The sequence below is a fragment of the Anopheles cruzii genome, chromosome X (genome assembly GCF_943734635.1).
Source record: "Anopheles cruzii chromosome X, idAnoCruzAS_RS32_06, whole genome shotgun sequence".
Classification (NCBI taxonomy): domain Eukaryota; kingdom Metazoa; phylum Arthropoda; class Insecta; order Diptera; family Culicidae; genus Anopheles; species Anopheles cruzii.
This window is the reverse complement of record NC_069143.1, coordinates 3,672,299-3,688,222: the sequence shown is the minus strand read 5'-3', so window position 1 is coordinate 3,688,222 and position 15,924 is coordinate 3,672,299. Positions and strand designations below refer to the sequence as shown.

At 47.2% G+C, this 15,924-nt stretch overlaps 5 protein-coding genes across 5 annotated transcripts; 2 read left to right on the top strand and 3 right to left on the bottom strand.

Moving 5' to 3' along the window:
• Nucleotides 1-1,708: 1,708 nt before the first annotated feature.
• Nucleotides 1,709-5,820, top strand: LOC128277621 (kinesin-like protein KIF19). The gene is made up of 8 exons (XM_053016106.1): nucleotides 1,709-1,900; nucleotides 2,125-2,274; nucleotides 2,369-2,683; nucleotides 3,719-4,739; nucleotides 4,817-4,965; nucleotides 5,043-5,256; nucleotides 5,355-5,511; nucleotides 5,622-5,820. Exons 1-8 carry the CDS (start codon nucleotides 1,709-1,711, stop codon nucleotides 5,818-5,820), a joined length of 2,397 nt encoding a protein of 798 aa, XP_052872066.1.
• Nucleotides 5,821-5,897: 77 nt separating this feature from the next.
• On the bottom strand, nucleotides 5,898-8,241 carry LOC128278932 (abl interactor 2). The gene is made up of 4 exons (XM_053017658.1): nucleotides 8,152-8,241; nucleotides 7,863-8,092; nucleotides 6,877-7,688; nucleotides 5,898-6,597 (listed from the first exon to the last, which is right to left on the bottom strand). Exons 2-4 carry the CDS (start codon nucleotides 7,976-7,978, stop codon nucleotides 6,185-6,187), a joined length of 1,341 nt encoding a protein of 446 aa, XP_052873618.1. The 5' UTR covers nucleotides 7,979-8,092; nucleotides 8,152-8,241; the 3' UTR covers nucleotides 5,898-6,184.
• A 570-nt stretch (nucleotides 8,242-8,811) lies between these two features.
• Nucleotides 8,812-10,581, bottom strand: LOC128268934 (meiosis-specific nuclear structural protein 1-like). Its single transcript, XM_053006251.1, has 3 exons — nucleotides 10,477-10,581; nucleotides 9,514-10,404; nucleotides 8,812-9,431 (listed from the first exon to the last, which is right to left on the bottom strand). Exons 1-3 carry the CDS (start codon nucleotides 10,477-10,479, stop codon nucleotides 8,895-8,897), a joined length of 1,431 nt encoding a protein of 476 aa, XP_052862211.1. The 5' UTR covers nucleotides 10,480-10,581; the 3' UTR covers nucleotides 8,812-8,894.
• A 246-nt stretch (nucleotides 10,582-10,827) lies between these two features.
• LOC128270613 (protein dpy-30 homolog) lies at nucleotides 10,828-11,215 on the bottom strand. The gene has a single exon (XM_053008027.1). The coding sequence runs from the start codon at nucleotides 11,077-11,079 to the stop codon at nucleotides 10,834-10,836; it is 246 nt and encodes an 81-aa protein (XP_052863987.1). The 5' UTR covers nucleotides 11,080-11,215; the 3' UTR covers nucleotides 10,828-10,833.
• Nucleotides 11,216-12,197: 982 nt separating this feature from the next.
• Nucleotides 12,198-15,209, top strand: LOC128277839 (inositol polyphosphate 1-phosphatase). Its single transcript, XM_053016377.1, has 4 exons — nucleotides 12,198-12,240; nucleotides 12,308-13,147; nucleotides 13,212-13,334; nucleotides 13,412-15,209. The coding sequence occupies exons 2-4, from the start codon at nucleotides 12,938-12,940 to the stop codon at nucleotides 14,168-14,170; spliced, it is 1,092 nt and encodes a 363-aa protein (XP_052872337.1). The 5' UTR covers nucleotides 12,198-12,240; nucleotides 12,308-12,937; the 3' UTR covers nucleotides 14,171-15,209.
• Nucleotides 15,210-15,924: the final 715 nt, after the last annotated feature.

Genomic DNA, 15,924 nt, shown 5'->3' with positions numbered 1-15,924 from the left:
CGTGTAGATGTAGATCTTTTGAGGGTTCTATTTCGAACAGACAAATTTCTGAACATCCTTGCCTTGGACCGATAGCCCTCTAGGCCCACTAACGGACTCGTTTCTGTATACTCTCTACTCTCTCACGGGTTCCATGACATTGGCTGCCAAGTTGTCCAGACGCGTCGTCCCGATTGAGGGCGTTTGCCCAACATTTTTACATACGTCGTTTTTAACCTCAAATGACTGCTCTCATTACTCTCTGCCTCCTTCATTCTTTCTACATCTGTCTCTGCCCTCTTTCTTCCTTCTCGCGTGTTGGGAAAGCACTTCACAGGTGCTTCTACTTCACAGGCTCTTTCTGCGACCGTTTAGTTCCGTTGTACTGGTGCGATGGTGTTAACTTGTAACCTGGCCAACTAACACCACGCCGGCACGCCAGCCAGCGTCATGTAGTTGAACTTTCGAGCGGGCGAACGGTGGTAATCAAGGTCCCCCCCCCCACACCCCCTGCGCGGAATGTAACCCCAGCACTTTCTGAGAGACCCGTCAGTCATTCGCTATCTCGCTAGCCGCCGTTACCACGCGGCACGCAAGCCACGCAAGGTCCACGAATAGAGCGGGATGGTGTGGACGCTACGGGCCCTAAACATGGCAACGCGGCATGCTATCCCGACCTCCCGATTTTCCTCCCGTCCTTGTGGTTCGCCTTGAAAGAGAAAGAGAGAAAGAGCGAGTGGGCAGTGGGTTGTTTTTGGGTGGGCTGCTCTGCTCAGCAGGAAAACCGGTGCCAAGCACAAAAGCTCGGTGTAATGTACACTTCAGTCGTCACTGGCCCACTACGGGTACAGGTCACTTACGCTGTGCCGGAGTGACTGCTCGATGCGCGAAGTAAGGCACCAGGTCCAGTGGGTTCGTCCTCCGCCCGGCTAGACACCAGCAATCAGTTTCCAACGTTCCGAACGGAGCAGTTGGTCGATTCGTTCACTCTCGCCACTTCCGGGTCCGGGTCCGGTCGGGATTCGTTTGAGTGACAGACTTGAGAACAGAATTCGCCTCTGCCATTGCGGTGGAAATCGCTAGAGTCGCTGCATCAATCAAATCGAACCAGTTTGACCTTTCCAGTCGCACGTCGCCGTCAGAAAGTAAGTACCGTCCCGCACTTCCCGGTCGATAAAGTTTCTTCGGCTCGAGTGCTCTGCGTTTGCCCGAGCTACATTACGCTACGTGCTACGTGCTACATGCTCATGTACTCATCATCCGCTTCCGTGACCACCTCGATTCATCGATCTTCGGCGACTTCCTCGAGCTTCTCATGCGATCTACCGAAGTTCGAACTCCGCCACCAACGCACGCAGGATATAAAATTAAGATGCCCGTGCGTGAACAGGCCAGTTGTGTGTGTGTGTTTGTGTGTGTATACAGAGTAGACTGAGAAGGAGGACACGAAAGTAGGTGCGACGTCCTTGTTGGTGACCGCGATTTCCATCATGCGCCACTTCATCTGGGTTAACGTCCCTGGCGGGTCACGGGCCGGTCCAAATTAGAGCGTTTCGTCGACGTTCCTTCACGGTGGTGATCGACGTTCGACGATCGACCCTGGGAACCAATTGTGTTCCATCAGATCAGGTGATCAGTTTTGATTTGTACTTTGTTTTATTCATCTCCAAGCAACCCATCGAAGGAGCAGCTTGTAGGTACTTTAAAATTGCGTAGAACCCCGCGAAGAATGTTAGACGCGGCTACGAAAGCGACCGCAGGTGAAGTGGTTGTCCAGGAGAGGCAGCAGTCAACAGCGGTCAACGCAACGGTCGGCAACCTCAATTCAGCCGCCCGCAACGGCGCTGCTCCTTCATCTTCCGGCAGCGATGGGCACGTCACACTACCCGGCAGCTCCCGGGGGACCGAGGAACGGCTAATGGTAAGTAGTGACCCAAATCCGGTAGAACATGCTCTTGGAATCTGGGAATAGAACAGCGGTACGGAAAAGCAACGAGCAGCGCCAGTAGCGAATAAAAACGAACAATGCTCAGTTTATGCTAATGCTATGCCCTCTACCCAACGCTCCCGAATCGAGTTTTACCCCATTTTACCGTGACTTTGCTGACCGTGTTTTCCGACTGTAACCCAAACCCCCAAATGTAGGTCACCGTTCGAATACGCCCGTTCAGCGACTCGAGCGAGCCGAGCTGCGTCCAGGTGCTGTCTGGCCGGTCGTTGCTCTTCGACGACGGTACCCGCAACAAGCTACGAAAGTACCACTACGACAACGTGTTTGGAAGTGCAGCCACCCAGGTAGGTTGCGTCTCGGACGGTGAAGTCCTTCCGGAAGGCACAAGCAACCCACCCAGGGATTTATGCTAGCTGTTGGTGTTTTCCCAACCAACAGGAACAAGTGTACGCGACGACGGTTGCACCACTCGTGCAGGACGTCCTGAACGGGTACAATGCGGCCGTGTTCGCTTACGGAGCCACCGGTTCGGGCAAAACCCACACCATGTTGGGCCCGAATGTGCGACCCGCACGAACGGAGCCGGGAACCGAAACGGGCAAAGCTCACTCGTCCACGCTCCAATCACCGGGCCAGGATGATCCGCCTGGATCAGCCGCCGTGCAGCCCACGAGCGACGGGCTCATGATAAAAGCTGTCACAGACATCTTCGACTACATCGAACAACACGCCAACGGAACGGACGCTTTTAAGGTAAATGCGAGATCGATCGCCGGGGTTTGGTGAGCGCTGAGACTCTTCTACTCGGCGAGCATAGGCCGTTATTTCCTGTGGCCTAGACCGAGGTCGTATCATCTCGTTCAATGCTGTGGCAAACAGGCTCTGGCAAGTCTAGAAGAGCTCGCCAGCTGCCTGACGGTACCCAATACTTTACAGATCAACAATTCTTCACAATATGAATCCATGGTAGGCACCACACCTTACTCCAGCAAAGGTCTGACGTTGTGTGACACTTGTTTCGATGGCTTGGAATGCCTTTTCTGATGGAAACAATTACGTTACAAAATGCCTTACGATAAAAGAAATTGTAATAGTTTTTCGCCAGAAAAACCTTAGAACGCCCTATCCGCGACTCTACTCCGCACCGAAATGACGAACGATTAGAGTTTGTTGCTTGTTAGTAGAGACATCGCTGTAGACTTGGGCACCAACCAACGGACGACACGCTTTGTGTACCTCCTGTAGTAGGATCTTGTGTGCCCGCTAAAAGACAGCGACGTTGAACGTCGTTGTTCTTCGCTACATATCGACAAAAGCAAACAACCCTGCCACACTCCACAAGCCCGTTTTAGATGGCCCAACACAGACAATCGTTCAATAATCAAACGGGCTGGAAGCGGCTGGCAATGGGCGAACAGTAAAGTGAATGGAAAACAGTTGGGCATAACGACAAATGGTGCGATGAATGTATTTTTCTTTTTCTATTTAACTTTTCCTCCAACGCAAACACACTTCGTCCGCTCGCCGTGCGGAGTGAGGAGTAATATGTTGACACACATCACGGCATCACGCAAACATTAAAAAGGCCCCGCCGGTCTATTCCGGCACGTTAATGGCGCACTCCCTGGGGCTTTTCCATAATTGACCGCTTATCTACCAATTTGTCCGACCCTTTTGTTTACCCGGTGGCGATCGGTCAGAGCGTGACTATGGTGCTGAGTAGCGTTTCAACCTTCTTGGCTGGGTCCCTTAACACATATGTTTTTATTGTTTTCTTCGTCTCGAAAGATTTCCTTGTCGTACCTGGAAATTTACAACGAACTGATCCGCGATCTACTGAACCCCGGTGGTCCACTCGAGCTGCGCGAAGACAACCGTGGCAACCAGTCGGTGGCGGGCTTGCTGGAAATAACGACCACCAACCGGGGCGAGGTGATCCAATTCCTGCGCAAGGGCAACCGAGCCCGTACGGTCGAGCCAACGGCCGCCAACCAGACGTCGTCGCGAAGTCACGCGCTGCTGAGCATCACGGTGCAAAACCGGACCGCGAGCGGTACGCGCCAGGGGCGCCTGTTCATGACGGATCTGGCCGGCTCGGAGCGTGCCCGAAAGACGAAAAACCGGGGCAAACGGTTGCAGGAGGGTGCGCACATCAACCGCAGCCTGCTGGCCCTCGGTAACTGCATCAACGCGCTGGCCGGAGGTGCGCGGTATGTGAACTTCCGTGACTCGAAGTTGACACGCCTGCTGAAGGAAGCGCTCAGTGGTCGCTGCAAAACGGTTATGATCGCCCACGTCGCACCGGAAGCGAAGCACCGTGACGAAACCAAGAACACGCTGGTGTACGCGGACCGAGCGAACCACATCACGACGCGCATGCAAAGCCCCACGATCCTGGAGGCGGAAGCGGCGGCCGCGGCGGCCCGTGAAGCGTTGCCTATGGTGCACTACCAGAACCTGGTGACGGAGCTGCGCGAGGAGGTGGGCAGGCTAAAGTCGAAGTTGCTGACCGATCGCCCTCGCAGTGGGGTCGCCTTTCAGCGACAACAGGAGCAGCAGCAGCAACAGCAGCAGACAGGGGACGATGCGCCACCAACCGAGGACCAGGTGGAAAAGGCCGAACTGAAGTACCTGCGGGAGCAGATCGTGCAGACATTCAAACAACAAATGAAGCTACGCCGTCGACTGCTGGAGGCCGACAGTCACCTTCTCGGCCTCGAGCTCGACGCCGAGCGCCAGCACATGGTCATCTCGCACTGGCAGAGCTGGCAGGGCAAACTGTACGACCGCATGGACGAGGACGGGGAAGGTGCGAAGTGGTGCTGAATGTCTCCGGTGACCAATTTAATCACCGACGGGCTTTTCGTGGTTTTTTTGGCATTCCAGATTCAGACTCCGAAGGTAGTTCCGCGCTCCGATCGGCTTGGAGCGAGCTAGCCTCCATCGAGAAGGAAGTGAAGCGATACCGTCTGATCCGTACCACCACGGAGCACGAACTGGAAGAGTGCCGCAAGAAGGGCGTCGCACTTGAAGATGTACGGATTGTGCCAGATAAACTTGCTTTTGGCTCTTTGCCCTAGAATTAATCAATGTAATGCTACTCTTGACGCAGGAACTTCCAGAGCTTATCAGCAGCGACAAGGAGCGAGAGTTGCTGTCGCTGCTGTGCCGGGTGCATGAGCTGGAAGCCGACAAGGTATCGCTGCAAGCGGAACGCATGGCCCGGCAGGCCGAACTCCGCCGGCGTGATCTGCAACTACTTCGGGCCGAGCGCCAGCGGCGACTGTGCGAAGACATCATCAACACACAGCGACGTATCATCGAAGGTCGGACTGGAGGCACCGTCGGAGTGTGATGTTGAATGCGATATTGACTTCTATCTAACATTGATGTTCACCGGTTTCTCTTTCTGACCTATCGACAGAGGGAAAGGTAGAGCTACCCGAGGATCTGCGGGAGATGTATGCACTCTACCAGCAGGAAATCCACGCCAGCACGTACACCAAAACCGCCACCGGCGCAACGAACCGTGAGGTACACTACGACGCAAAGTTACCACCGATCTTCGGGCAGGAAAGAGGGTACGTTATGATGATCAATTCCACATACTCACGTTAACTAGCCAGAATAGACTATTTCCGCTATCGCTCTCTGTAACGTCTGTCCGTTTGTTGTTTTTTTTGTATCACAGGCTGTATTCCGCCGGCAGCTCGAGCTCTGGCTCGGAATGGTCGCCATCGTCACCATTGCCCCAGGTTGACTCTGAGGGCAACGGGGAAGTCAACCCCGACCGAGCAATGGGACCACCGGTCGGTCCGAAGCTACCATCCATCAATCGGCTCCGAAGCAACTACGGTAGCGCTCAGAGTAGCGGTTCCAGTGACGATTAGAACGAAGTGAAGCACATGGAACGACCTTACAGTATTCCGTCCGTACATCAAAACACTTGAAACATGTTATAGGTGAAATAAACTACGTTTCATTACATTGTAGGTGAAATAGACTACGTTTCATTACACTATTTTTTGCTGATATTTACAGTTCATAGCTATATCGGCGAAGCGCATTGCCTATCTCAATCGAGTATTAGTATTAGTAGTGCACGATGGAATAAAGTACAATTTATGGTATGCAAAATCGTTATAAATATACGCATGTGGAAAACCGGAAAAACACAGGATTCCGCAGATTTACTACGAACACTTTGTTTGGAGTTCCACTCTGATACGATGAGAATTTCGTATAAATTTCGAGCTAGACACAAGGTTCGACGTAGTTACCAGGGAACAGCCCAGTAACGCCATCCATCACTCCCTCCCACCACCCGTCGTCGTTTTTCTTCAGCACATAGAGCACCGAGCTCTCCTGGAAGCTGAGCTCATCGTCCTTGTCGGCGTAGTAGTCGTAGATGGCAACCACCTTCTCGATGTAGTTCTTCGGTACCCAGCCGGGTAAGTTCTGGTCGTCTGGAACTATCTGTGCGACCAGGCTGCTCTGCGTATTGCGAGGACGCCCAAAGTCTGCATGGTCAGATTCTTCCGGTGGAGGAGGCGGTGGTAGCGGTGGTGACTGCGATCCCGGACGTGGCATGTTCCGACTGAGTGTGTGCATCCCGATATGGCTATGATCTTGCAGCTCGTGCGTAACAGTAAGAGGCGACGGTGGTGCTATTACGATAGGAAAGAAACTTCAACATGAAATCATCAACGTTTCAACAGTTGAGAACCAGATAAAACGTTCATAGTTTGGTTTTCAACTAATGACGATCAATCGTCCATAAGACAAGGAAACGACGAATATATTGCCACCAATAGCAACCGCTATAGCTTGAAAGCTCGAGATAAAACTAGCGACCTAACAATGACTGAACATTTATGCTACGCCCTTTCATTAACAGCCAAAATCGATTGGTTTTAAGGAAAAAAGCGCTAGTCAGCCATACTTACGTGGCATACTGTTGCGTTCCTCAAATGTTGATTGGTGCTGTGTGATAGGTCCAGATTGCATCGGGTGCACCATGCCAATCTGTGGCGGATGATGCATCACCACCTGGCTCGGAGGCATCGGCAATGGCAGCGCGCTATAGCCTGGGCCCCGCTCGGTGCCAGCCGGACCACCGCCGCCCGACGTGCGTCGTGGATGGCCGACCGGATAGTTGGGTGCGTAGTGTGACGGCACCTGCGGCGGGACAACCACTGGTGGCGTGCGATATTCGCGAGATGCCTTCCCGAGTGTACCAGTGTTGCTGACTGGCTTGCTAAGGGTGCCGGTGTGGCCCGTATTACGCGCCATTTGTGGCGGTGTTGGTGGCTTAGTTGTAGGTGGCGGACCGACCGAAACGTTAGCCTGGAGAGCAGCCTGAATCGAGCCCTGGCTGGAGACACGATGCTTTTTCTGGTTGTTGTTGGTTAACGCAATACCGTGACCGACGTCATCCAGCAAGGTATAATCGATCGGTTTGCGCACATACTTGATGGGCTTCTCCGGGTTAAGTGGTGCAACGATTTTGTATTGTCTCGAGCTGACCTTGTTCGCAGTCAGCACACCGATCTCACGCCGTGCCACCTTCTCCTTGTGGATCATCACCGTCTGCGAGATGTGATTCATTTGCGACTCCATCTCGGCCATCTGCGTTGCCTGCAGATCCATTAGCTGTAGAAAATTGTACGCGAGCGTGTTGATTTGGTAGGCAACGCTGGCCAGCGACTGCGTTGTATAGTTTTTTGTCTCCTCCAGCGAAGCCTTTTTGTTGTCGGACCTGCAAAACAGTGTAATACAATCGAAACATGATTCACCATACTATTTCAATCAGTTTCCCTCTCCAAATGAAACAGGTCGAAAGCATTTCTGCATCATTTTTCATCAGTTCAATGGCGAATCATACCCCCTACCGTCAACTATGTCAAAGGATACAAATATCTACTCTTCTTACCGATAATATGTGTCCTCACAATACTCGGCCACCCGCTCGAGATTGGAGAAGCTTTCCTGGAGGTTTTTGCGCCCCTCCGGAATTTCTGTGCGTATCAGCGTTATGAGATCGTCCATCGTTGTCTTTGGAAGTTTAATTGATAGAAGCAAACACACTGTCCGTCATATGCAGTTTCGCGAAAGCCAGCTCTTTCGTCAGGCCCTGAGCCACAGCTTTTCCTTAACTGGTATCTAGACAAACAAAAGTTACAGTTAATATTTAGCCTTTTATGCCCTTGTCGGTAATACACCTTTAAATTGATTGAAAATTGATGCCACACCCTACACGACCCGTATTGGGCTCAACCAAAATGCTATGAAAGAAAATCCTGCCACAGCTATCTACGGCAGGCACCAACACACTCTCAAGTGGTGACGTTAGCAAACGCCATGGCGGCTCTCAACCCTGTGAACGGTGAAATCACCACTCACTTAATAAAGTGAAATCACCACACAATTAATAAAGTCAGTTGCTAGCTCCGCAACATCTTGCCTATATAATGTCCAGGTGTGTTATACATGCGCTTTCATTGATGCTGATCAGCCATCTTCATTATGTTAGTGACGACAAAGGCAGTAACTTATGTCGCTAATTTATATTTAACGAACGGACCGTCCATGACAACGCTCGGAGGGACTTTATGTAAGCAAGATGCTAGCAACTGACTTTATCTTTTGAATACGGAAGGAAGCTACACTTTACTGAGCGCTATGAAAACGTGCTATAAACTGTTCGTTGAAGCATTTTTTTTTATATAATTATCGTAGAAAATGCTTATGTTCGACAGTGCATTTGAATACAATTTAAAAATCATACTCAGCATTAGATATAACACGTACACGATGATTTCTCTTTGTAGCTTTATTGCTTGTTTGTTATTCTCGTCATAGGTAATCGCGTTCAGCATATGATGTACGTGCGGCTTTCACGTTTCTTATTTGATGTAATCATGCAACTACGGTCAAAAGCAATAATATGTATCATTCATTGAAATCAAGAATGTTTCTGTGTGCTACCGGCTTTGGGAAGAGGTATGAACTCTCGGTCGCTTTCCCGTAATACACCTGGAGGAAGAAAACCGAGCAAAGCTGTCACATGTTCCCTAAGCAACTTTATACGTTCCTCCTCCAGAATATTCTGCAGGAGTTCATCTTCCTGCCGTTGTTCATTCTCCAGTTGCAAAATATGATTCACTTCGCTAACTCGTCTTTGGCGCCTATCTTCCAGCAAATCCAACACCTCTCGCCGGTATTCTATCATTTTACGGCGACGACGTTCATTCGACATTTGTTCGATGCGGTCCCTCTCAGCCCACGCCTTGATTTGGTCCTCCTGAAACCGTTTGTCCATTTCAGCTTCTAGTTCGCGCTGACAGCTATTCTTCGCTTTTTGCTGTTCAAGTGCTAGCCTAAGGTCAATTCTCTTGCGCAGCGAATCTTCCAGCTCACGTTGAAGCTTCAGTTTCTCGCGATCGTCCTGCTCGGCCATATACAGCTCTTGAAGAAGGTTTTCACGCTTCAGTTTTTCAGACTAGCAGTAATGAGGAAATTGTGATTAAGAGTTAGGGCATTCATTCCAATAACATTTGTAAACATAAAAAAAATCTTATTACCTCGGCATTCTCCATTTCCGTAACCATACGCATATTCAACTGCTCGCGTTTGGCATTCATTTCTTCTTTCCGCTTTTGCACTTCCGCATAAAGCTCATCTTTTTCCTTACAATACTTTCGGATCAGTTCATTCTCTTCGTCCGTTAGGAGTTTCTGGCGAGCCTTCCACGTTTCTTTGGTCTCCTGGAAGAACTCCATTTCCTTGCGGGTACAATTGCGCAGCTCCAGCTTACGTTGAATGGCCTCCAAGTGTTCCTCCTGTATTTTCTTTACCACAGCATCAAGACTGCTCTTCTGCCGCAGAAAATCTTCGTACAAACACTGCTTCTTGTAGCGCGATTCGCTTATCTGTTCCAACAGTACCGTCCGAAGCTGTTTCTTTTGTTTCGTTTCGGCCTCATGTTTACTTTGCATGTAAACCAAGTTTTCCTGTTGCTGCTTCTTACATGCTTCCTTCTCATGGCATGCCTTCAGCTTGTCGTGCTGTTTGCGTAGTTCGATTTCAGCCAATTGAGCTGTGATACCCTTGGCTACGTAGGCGGCCCGTAATTTCGACTCTAGCTCACGCATTTCTTGGTTAGATTCGCGAAGCTGCTGACGTAATTTCTCTTCATTTATCTTCCGTCGTTCTGCCTCAAGCAGTAGCTGTGCCCTTTCTTGTTCTTCTTGCAAACAGTAGCGTCTTTCCGCTTCCTGGTGCCGTGCTAGTTGTGCTTGTTTGGCGTCACGTTGTCGACTCTGCTCCTCAACCTTTTGCTTACGCCATCGATCGATACTGTTGCGCTGAATTAAGCTCAAGTCTTTCTGGTAGTTTTCACTTACTTGTTTGCTCTCAACGTCGCGACACAGCGCGGTTTGCTTCAGCTGTCGCTGTTTCTGGGCGGCAGAATACTGCAATTATGCAGAATGCCAAAGAAAACAATAATATTTTTGTGAATACTTAACTAAGTATAAAATGCTCACCATGATAACTTCAGCACTCCACTTCGAACAGACCCGCGAATATCAGACTGCAACCAAGTCGTTTATTTCCATGCCAACGATCGTTATTGAAATGTTTACATCTAGCCAGACATAAAGTCAGTTGATTGCTAGGCACCACAGCGCAGCGCGACTCAATAAAGTCTCAGCAATAAGATATGTGGCGCTGCTGAAACCATTAACTGCCGTGACTGACAGTTTAGTTTGACGGTTCCCCTTTTAGGCCGCTTTCGTCGTTTAACGAAGCTTCGTCGATTTTCCATTGTGCTCGCTTTGACACTCATTTGCTCAACATAAATAAATAACTAAGTTAAGTAGTCAAATGAATAATTGGCTTTATTACTGCGTATCATCCGTGTTACCTCCATTACAGTCATCGACACGGTTTCTATTCTTCAGTAGAAAGTTTGCCAAATATTGTAGCGGCTCGGGTGGGCGCTCTTTCGCCAACAACTTTAAACCTTGCAGCAAAATAGGATTCACCGTCTGATCCAGGTATTGGCGCGTAGGTAGCGACTGCAGATCTCCTCGGGATGATGCTTTCCTTCCACTCTCTGGGGCCGCAAGTTTGTTTTCCTTTTCCATTTTCGTTTGCCGTCCAAGCTTTAGCCGATGTAATATTGCCGAAATTTCACCAAACTGTGATTCGATACGTATTATCGAATCAAAAATGAGCTGACCTGCAGCCTGAGCTGGCCTGATCTGTGTTTGGGTGCACAAACAAATAGTGACAGCCAGCCATTGTGGTTGTTATTCAATTTCATCGACGAATAGGAAGGAATAGATGACAGGATGAAAAGGATGGATGTAAACAAAAAAGTGCAATCTGTTGTGTTTCACGTTACTATATAAGCGCTCTGCAGACAGCGAGCTGAAAGTTGGGATCGACCAAATAGCCAACTAAGAGACGAATGAAGCCTCGAGCTGAAAGTCTCTATAATAACAACAACGTGGGATCGACCAAATTTGGGACCGACGCCTTCACACCAAAGTGCCGAATTTGGGAACGTCAAGAGAAAAGTATTTCGCCCTGTCGGCCGGGGGAAAACATTGAGACACCTTGTGTATTTTAAAACTAATCGAAGACTACTCAATTGAGGTTTTTTGTATCACAAGCAATTTTAACTTAATTATTACTTGTAATTCAAACACAAATTCATCGTAAACTGTTTTAATTCTCGCATCAAAACGCAATGGATCTTGAACTTGCAAATATAAACACAAATAATCTGTCAAAAAACAAAACAGCCCGAAATATTTCGCCCCAACCACCACACCTCCAACTATACGAACCTTGACAAATTGGCGAACCCAAGACTGTCTCTTTTATCAATTTTACTTTCGACGGAGTAACTTGACGCCGTTGCCGGTGTGAAGTATCCCATACAATCCAATGCAAGACAACGCGTGTTGACGTCCCGAAATTTCATTTCCAGAACGCACTTCGGATGTGTGCTGCGCCTTAAGAATGTAAACAAATTCCTTCGCCATCCCCAAAATAATTGCATGAAGCCTCAACTCTATTTAAAACAGTGAATATCGACTATCAAACGCATTTACAACATACCATGGATTTGGATGTTTAAAGGATTTACGGTTCAGCTATCCGTTCGTCTTTCTTTATAGATGTTGTCGATTCACTATCTTTACTCCCGTACTTTATGACATCATGTTCATAAGTCACCGTCGTGTACTTGGTAAATATTCGAGTGAGCTCTGTTTATTTTAAACAGGGGCTTTGGAAAGGTTTGTATATAAATAGGCAAAAGTTTAGGCTTTATGTTATTATTTGCATATTTTACTTTATTTGAAGACAAACACAGCGATTGCTCGTGAATGAGCCAAGATAATTTCAAATCATTCCACAACTAGTCAAGCAGATGAGGAAAGAGCAGATGAAATGAGTAACCGCTTCAGTGCAGCGAACACTGAAATGTAACCAAATTACCTGAGGAATCCTGAGTGATCGCTAGTGCGACGGCGTAGTGCTGGAATGTACAATTCTCCTTTCATATTTCGTGTTTGCTCTCTCTAGCGCATCGGGCCTACATATTGAATCGGGAGATACACAGTGTGCGAACGGGAAGCTTCTGCTTCGTCGGTTCGGGTCGATGTAAACTGCAAAAATACTCTCAGCTCATATCGCTCAACGCAGTGGACGCGTAAGGAGGAGTAACGAAGAAAATCCCACAGGTCGTTCGCTTTGCATTTCGTTCTACGTTAACCATCTTCTCGCAGTAAACGACCCGCGTCATCTCCCGGACATACTGTGCTTCCGCTGCAGTTAGTCATCACATACAATTAAGCAACGAATATAATTGTTCCCTTTAATTTTACCCTCATCGTCGAAACGCAAAACTGCAGTTTGCCCTTCACATTTTTAGTTTATCATCTGTTTCTCAGCACCCGAGTTTACCCTGTTGCTCGGCTGTATAGCATAAAAATGTCTGCCATCAGTCTGTTGTGTGAGCTAATCAAGGCATCGGAGAAAGCGGCCAGTATAGCGCGCGTATGCCGGCAAAATGAGCGTCTGTTTCAGTTGCTGGTGCAGGAGAAGGATGAAAGTGAGTCTAATTCGCGCTTCGATCACGATTTTAAAACACTAGCTGACTGTCTCATACAAGAGATGATAAAGTACGACATTGGCAAGCAGGTAAGCAGGCTTGAGAGAACATATCTCCGTACCGTGTTGTACTAACATGAACATTATCGATTAGTTTCCGCAGTTACGTGATAACATTCGCGGCGAAGAAAATGCCAAGTTCACAAACAAAGCGGGTGATTCGGTTACGGTGACGGTAACAGATGATCAATTGAAAACGACAAAAACGCTGGAAAAGGTAACGGTATCAAATTTGGTTAATGACCATGTTAAAGAGCTTTCTGATCGGAACAAATCCTGTAATTGATGTTTTAGATTTTTGCCCCTGACAACGACGTGGTAGTGACGCTAGTGAATGAAGTGTACCGAGAGGTAGAACTCGATCTAGAGAGCCTCGAGTTGCCATCCGACTCCATACCGTTGGATAATGATTGGTCGGAATTGGGAATTTGGATCGATCCGATTGATGCTACAGCTGAATACATCAAGGGCGAAGAGAAGCTCACTAAATTCCCCAATATAGCAGCTACTGGTTTAAAGTGTTGTACTGTACTGATCGGAGTTTACGAAACCTGCCACGGTACACCCATCATTGGTGTAATTAATCAACCGTTCGCCGAACAAAATGAGCAACAAACCTCCGAATATCGCGGAAAAATCTATTGGGGCATGTCGATGGGCGATTTAAAATTCAACAACATCGCCCCCCATGAGCCAGATGCGCGTATCGCCATACTTTCGCCGTCGGAACAGTCAAAGTATGTTGAATTCATTCGCAATCAACTGAAGTACGATGTAATCTACTCTGCCGGTGCTGGCTACAAAATTTTAAAGATCGCTACTGGCGAAGCGGAACTGTTTCTGCTCAGTAAAGGTACTACCTACAAATGGGATACTTGCGCCCCCCAGGCAATCCTGCGTTCGATGAACGGCGATCTGTTCAATCTACAAGATACGCTGGTCAACAAATCAGTAAAGAAGATCTCATATCAGGATCGCAAAACTATCCGCAATTTGGGAGGCGTCATTGCTTACCAAAACATTGGCAAGCTTCGAGAATTTCTCAAGCTGTAAGATAATATTGAACGGACGTATACGTATACACCTAACTAAACGCTTCTCCGTATCAATTAATTCTACCAAATACTCTAGCAGAGCAGAATAGAATTCGAATGGCTGTTATTCGTTGTTGATATTTAGATATATTCCTGTTTAGAAGGCTATCTTAGTAGTGCGTTCCGCTGGCGCGGTTACGCTCACACACGACGCAGACGCATGGATATACATCAAAACCCAAGGGAGAGTTAATTAATCAATGATAGATTATCTACCTGGCGAGACGGTATTTTATTTACACTTCTTGTAGAACTTATAAAGAAACTGCGTTAATTAAAACGACATAATCTATTTTCCTGTGCCTGTAACTAGTACCATTTGATCAAGGTTTACTTGTACGAATGAATTAGTTTATTATATGGACATTATTGTCTTTTATACATCGCATTTTTCTGCAAAAGATTCATTCTGAAAACACACATTCAACTACTGCTGAAGGTTGTTTATTATGATTTGTTTTTTTATTATGAAGAAGTGGTACACTCAAATCACATAAGTCTTCATTTTATGATAATCTAATTGATGAATTTTAGTTAAATTATCAAGCATACGGTATCAATAAATTATCAGTCAATAACAATGTGAATTACAGAGTAGGCCTAGTAGTAGGGATAAAATACAGAAAACGATACCAAAAATAGCATACTATTCGTGGATTTGTATCGTTGTGAAACGAAGAGCAACTGCTTGTAAGGTAGAGCTGTAAAATAATCTAGAGTGACATTTTGATGATGTTAGAGCGTTTCTCTTGTTTGCAGTAGGCACATATTAGACGGAAACTGACGTAGAAAATCGATTGTGAAAAGAGTGAAGTTGAATTAATTCATGTGGTATATTTTTATTAGTTTTTGTTTGTTAGAGCTTGGAAAAATACTGATGTACACTAGATGGTCGTATTGAAGTAGTAACGAATATGGTAGAAACCAGACTATCATGTTTTGTGCCTGTCTAAATTCTTCCTATGGATATATCTAGCAAATTACAACGTATTGAAAATAAACCGAAAAGTTTAATGACATGTACATTTCAAATTCCTCTGAAAGAAAATCAAGGGCCAATTTATTCATTTCAAATTCCACCCTCCGAGACCTACAACCGTCGACCGGCCCTGGCCTGAATCAGACCAGGCCAGACAATCCCTCCACCTCTCGTGATCAACTGCCGGCCGTTCTCGCATTGCTGTAGATTCAGTTCCGCAATCTCAAACGGAGCCTACCACACCCCTCTGTCTATCTGGACAAATTTGGTAAGTTTGGCCGGTATTCTTAAACTAATCTTCTTGGTCAGAGTTCCTAATAAGCTCAGTTATTGAAGACTGATAATGTTAGGCTAGTTATTGTTGATTGTTATTTATAAATTTTGAACTTCCTCTTTTAGTTCTTTGACCATGGAATAAAATAATAGTTTAAAATTCAACTTTTTGGTATAACCGATCCGATATGCCACAGTTGACAAATTCGAACTCGAAACTTCACAATACAGCCTGCGTACCACGACTGTGTGCTGTCATTGAGCTAAAGTAAAGTCGATGGATGTCGAAGTTTGATACAGAAAGTCACAGCATTAGATTTGTTAGGGCGACCAGCTTCATTATGTATTTTGTATGAAACGATTCCACAATCCGCTGTGTTAAGGATTATGAAAGCATTTCATAATACTTGCTTTTTTGTATACGCGCTGCTGATTTACGACAGTGCTGGCGAAGCTAGCAG

What these genes read in the sequence shown, in the direction of transcription:
- LOC128277621 (XM_053016106.1), top strand. Translation starts at nt 1,709, where the DNA reads ATGTTAGACGCGGCTACGAAAGCGACCGCAGGTGAAGTGGTTGTCCAG. An exon ending in ACGGAACGGACGCTTTTAAG is followed by an intron (nt 2,684 to 3,718) that starts GTAAATGCGAGA and finishes TCGTCTCGAAAG; the next exon opens with ATTTCCTTGTCGTACCTGGA. An exon ending in AGGGCGTCGCACTTGAAGAT is followed by an intron (nt 4,966 to 5,042) that starts GTACGGATTGTG and finishes CTCTTGACGCAG; the next exon opens with GAACTTCCAGAGCTTATCAG.
- LOC128278932 (XM_053017658.1), bottom strand. Translation starts at nt 7,978, where the DNA reads ATGGACGATCTCATAACGCTGATACGCACAGAAATTCCGGAGGGGCGC. An exon ending in TGTGAGGACACATATTATCG is followed by an intron (nt 7,689 to 7,862) that starts GTAAGAAGAGTA and finishes ACTGTTTTGCAG; the next exon opens with GTCCGACAACAAAAAGGCTT. An exon ending in GGAACGCAACAGTATGCCAC is followed by an intron (nt 6,598 to 6,876) that starts GTAAGTATGGCT and finishes CTATCGTAATAG; the next exon opens with CACCACCGTCGCCTCTTACT.
- LOC128268934 (XM_053006251.1), bottom strand. An exon ending in CGGAAATGGAGAATGCCGAG is followed by an intron (nt 9,432 to 9,513) that starts GTAATAAGATTT and finishes CATTACTGCTAG; the next exon opens with TCTGAAAAACTGAAGCGTGA.
- LOC128270613 (XM_053008027.1), bottom strand. Translation starts at nt 11,079, where the DNA reads ATGGAAAAGGAAAACAAACTTGCGGCCCCAGAGAGTGGAAGGAAAGCA.
- LOC128277839 (XM_053016377.1), top strand. Translation starts at nt 12,938, where the DNA reads ATGTCTGCCATCAGTCTGTTGTGTGAGCTAATCAAGGCATCGGAGAAA. An exon ending in AGTACGACATTGGCAAGCAG is followed by an intron (nt 13,148 to 13,211) that starts GTAAGCAGGCTT and finishes ATTATCGATTAG; the next exon opens with TTTCCGCAGTTACGTGATAA. An exon ending in CGACAAAAACGCTGGAAAAG is followed by an intron (nt 13,335 to 13,411) that starts GTAACGGTATCA and finishes TTGATGTTTTAG; the next exon opens with ATTTTTGCCCCTGACAACGA.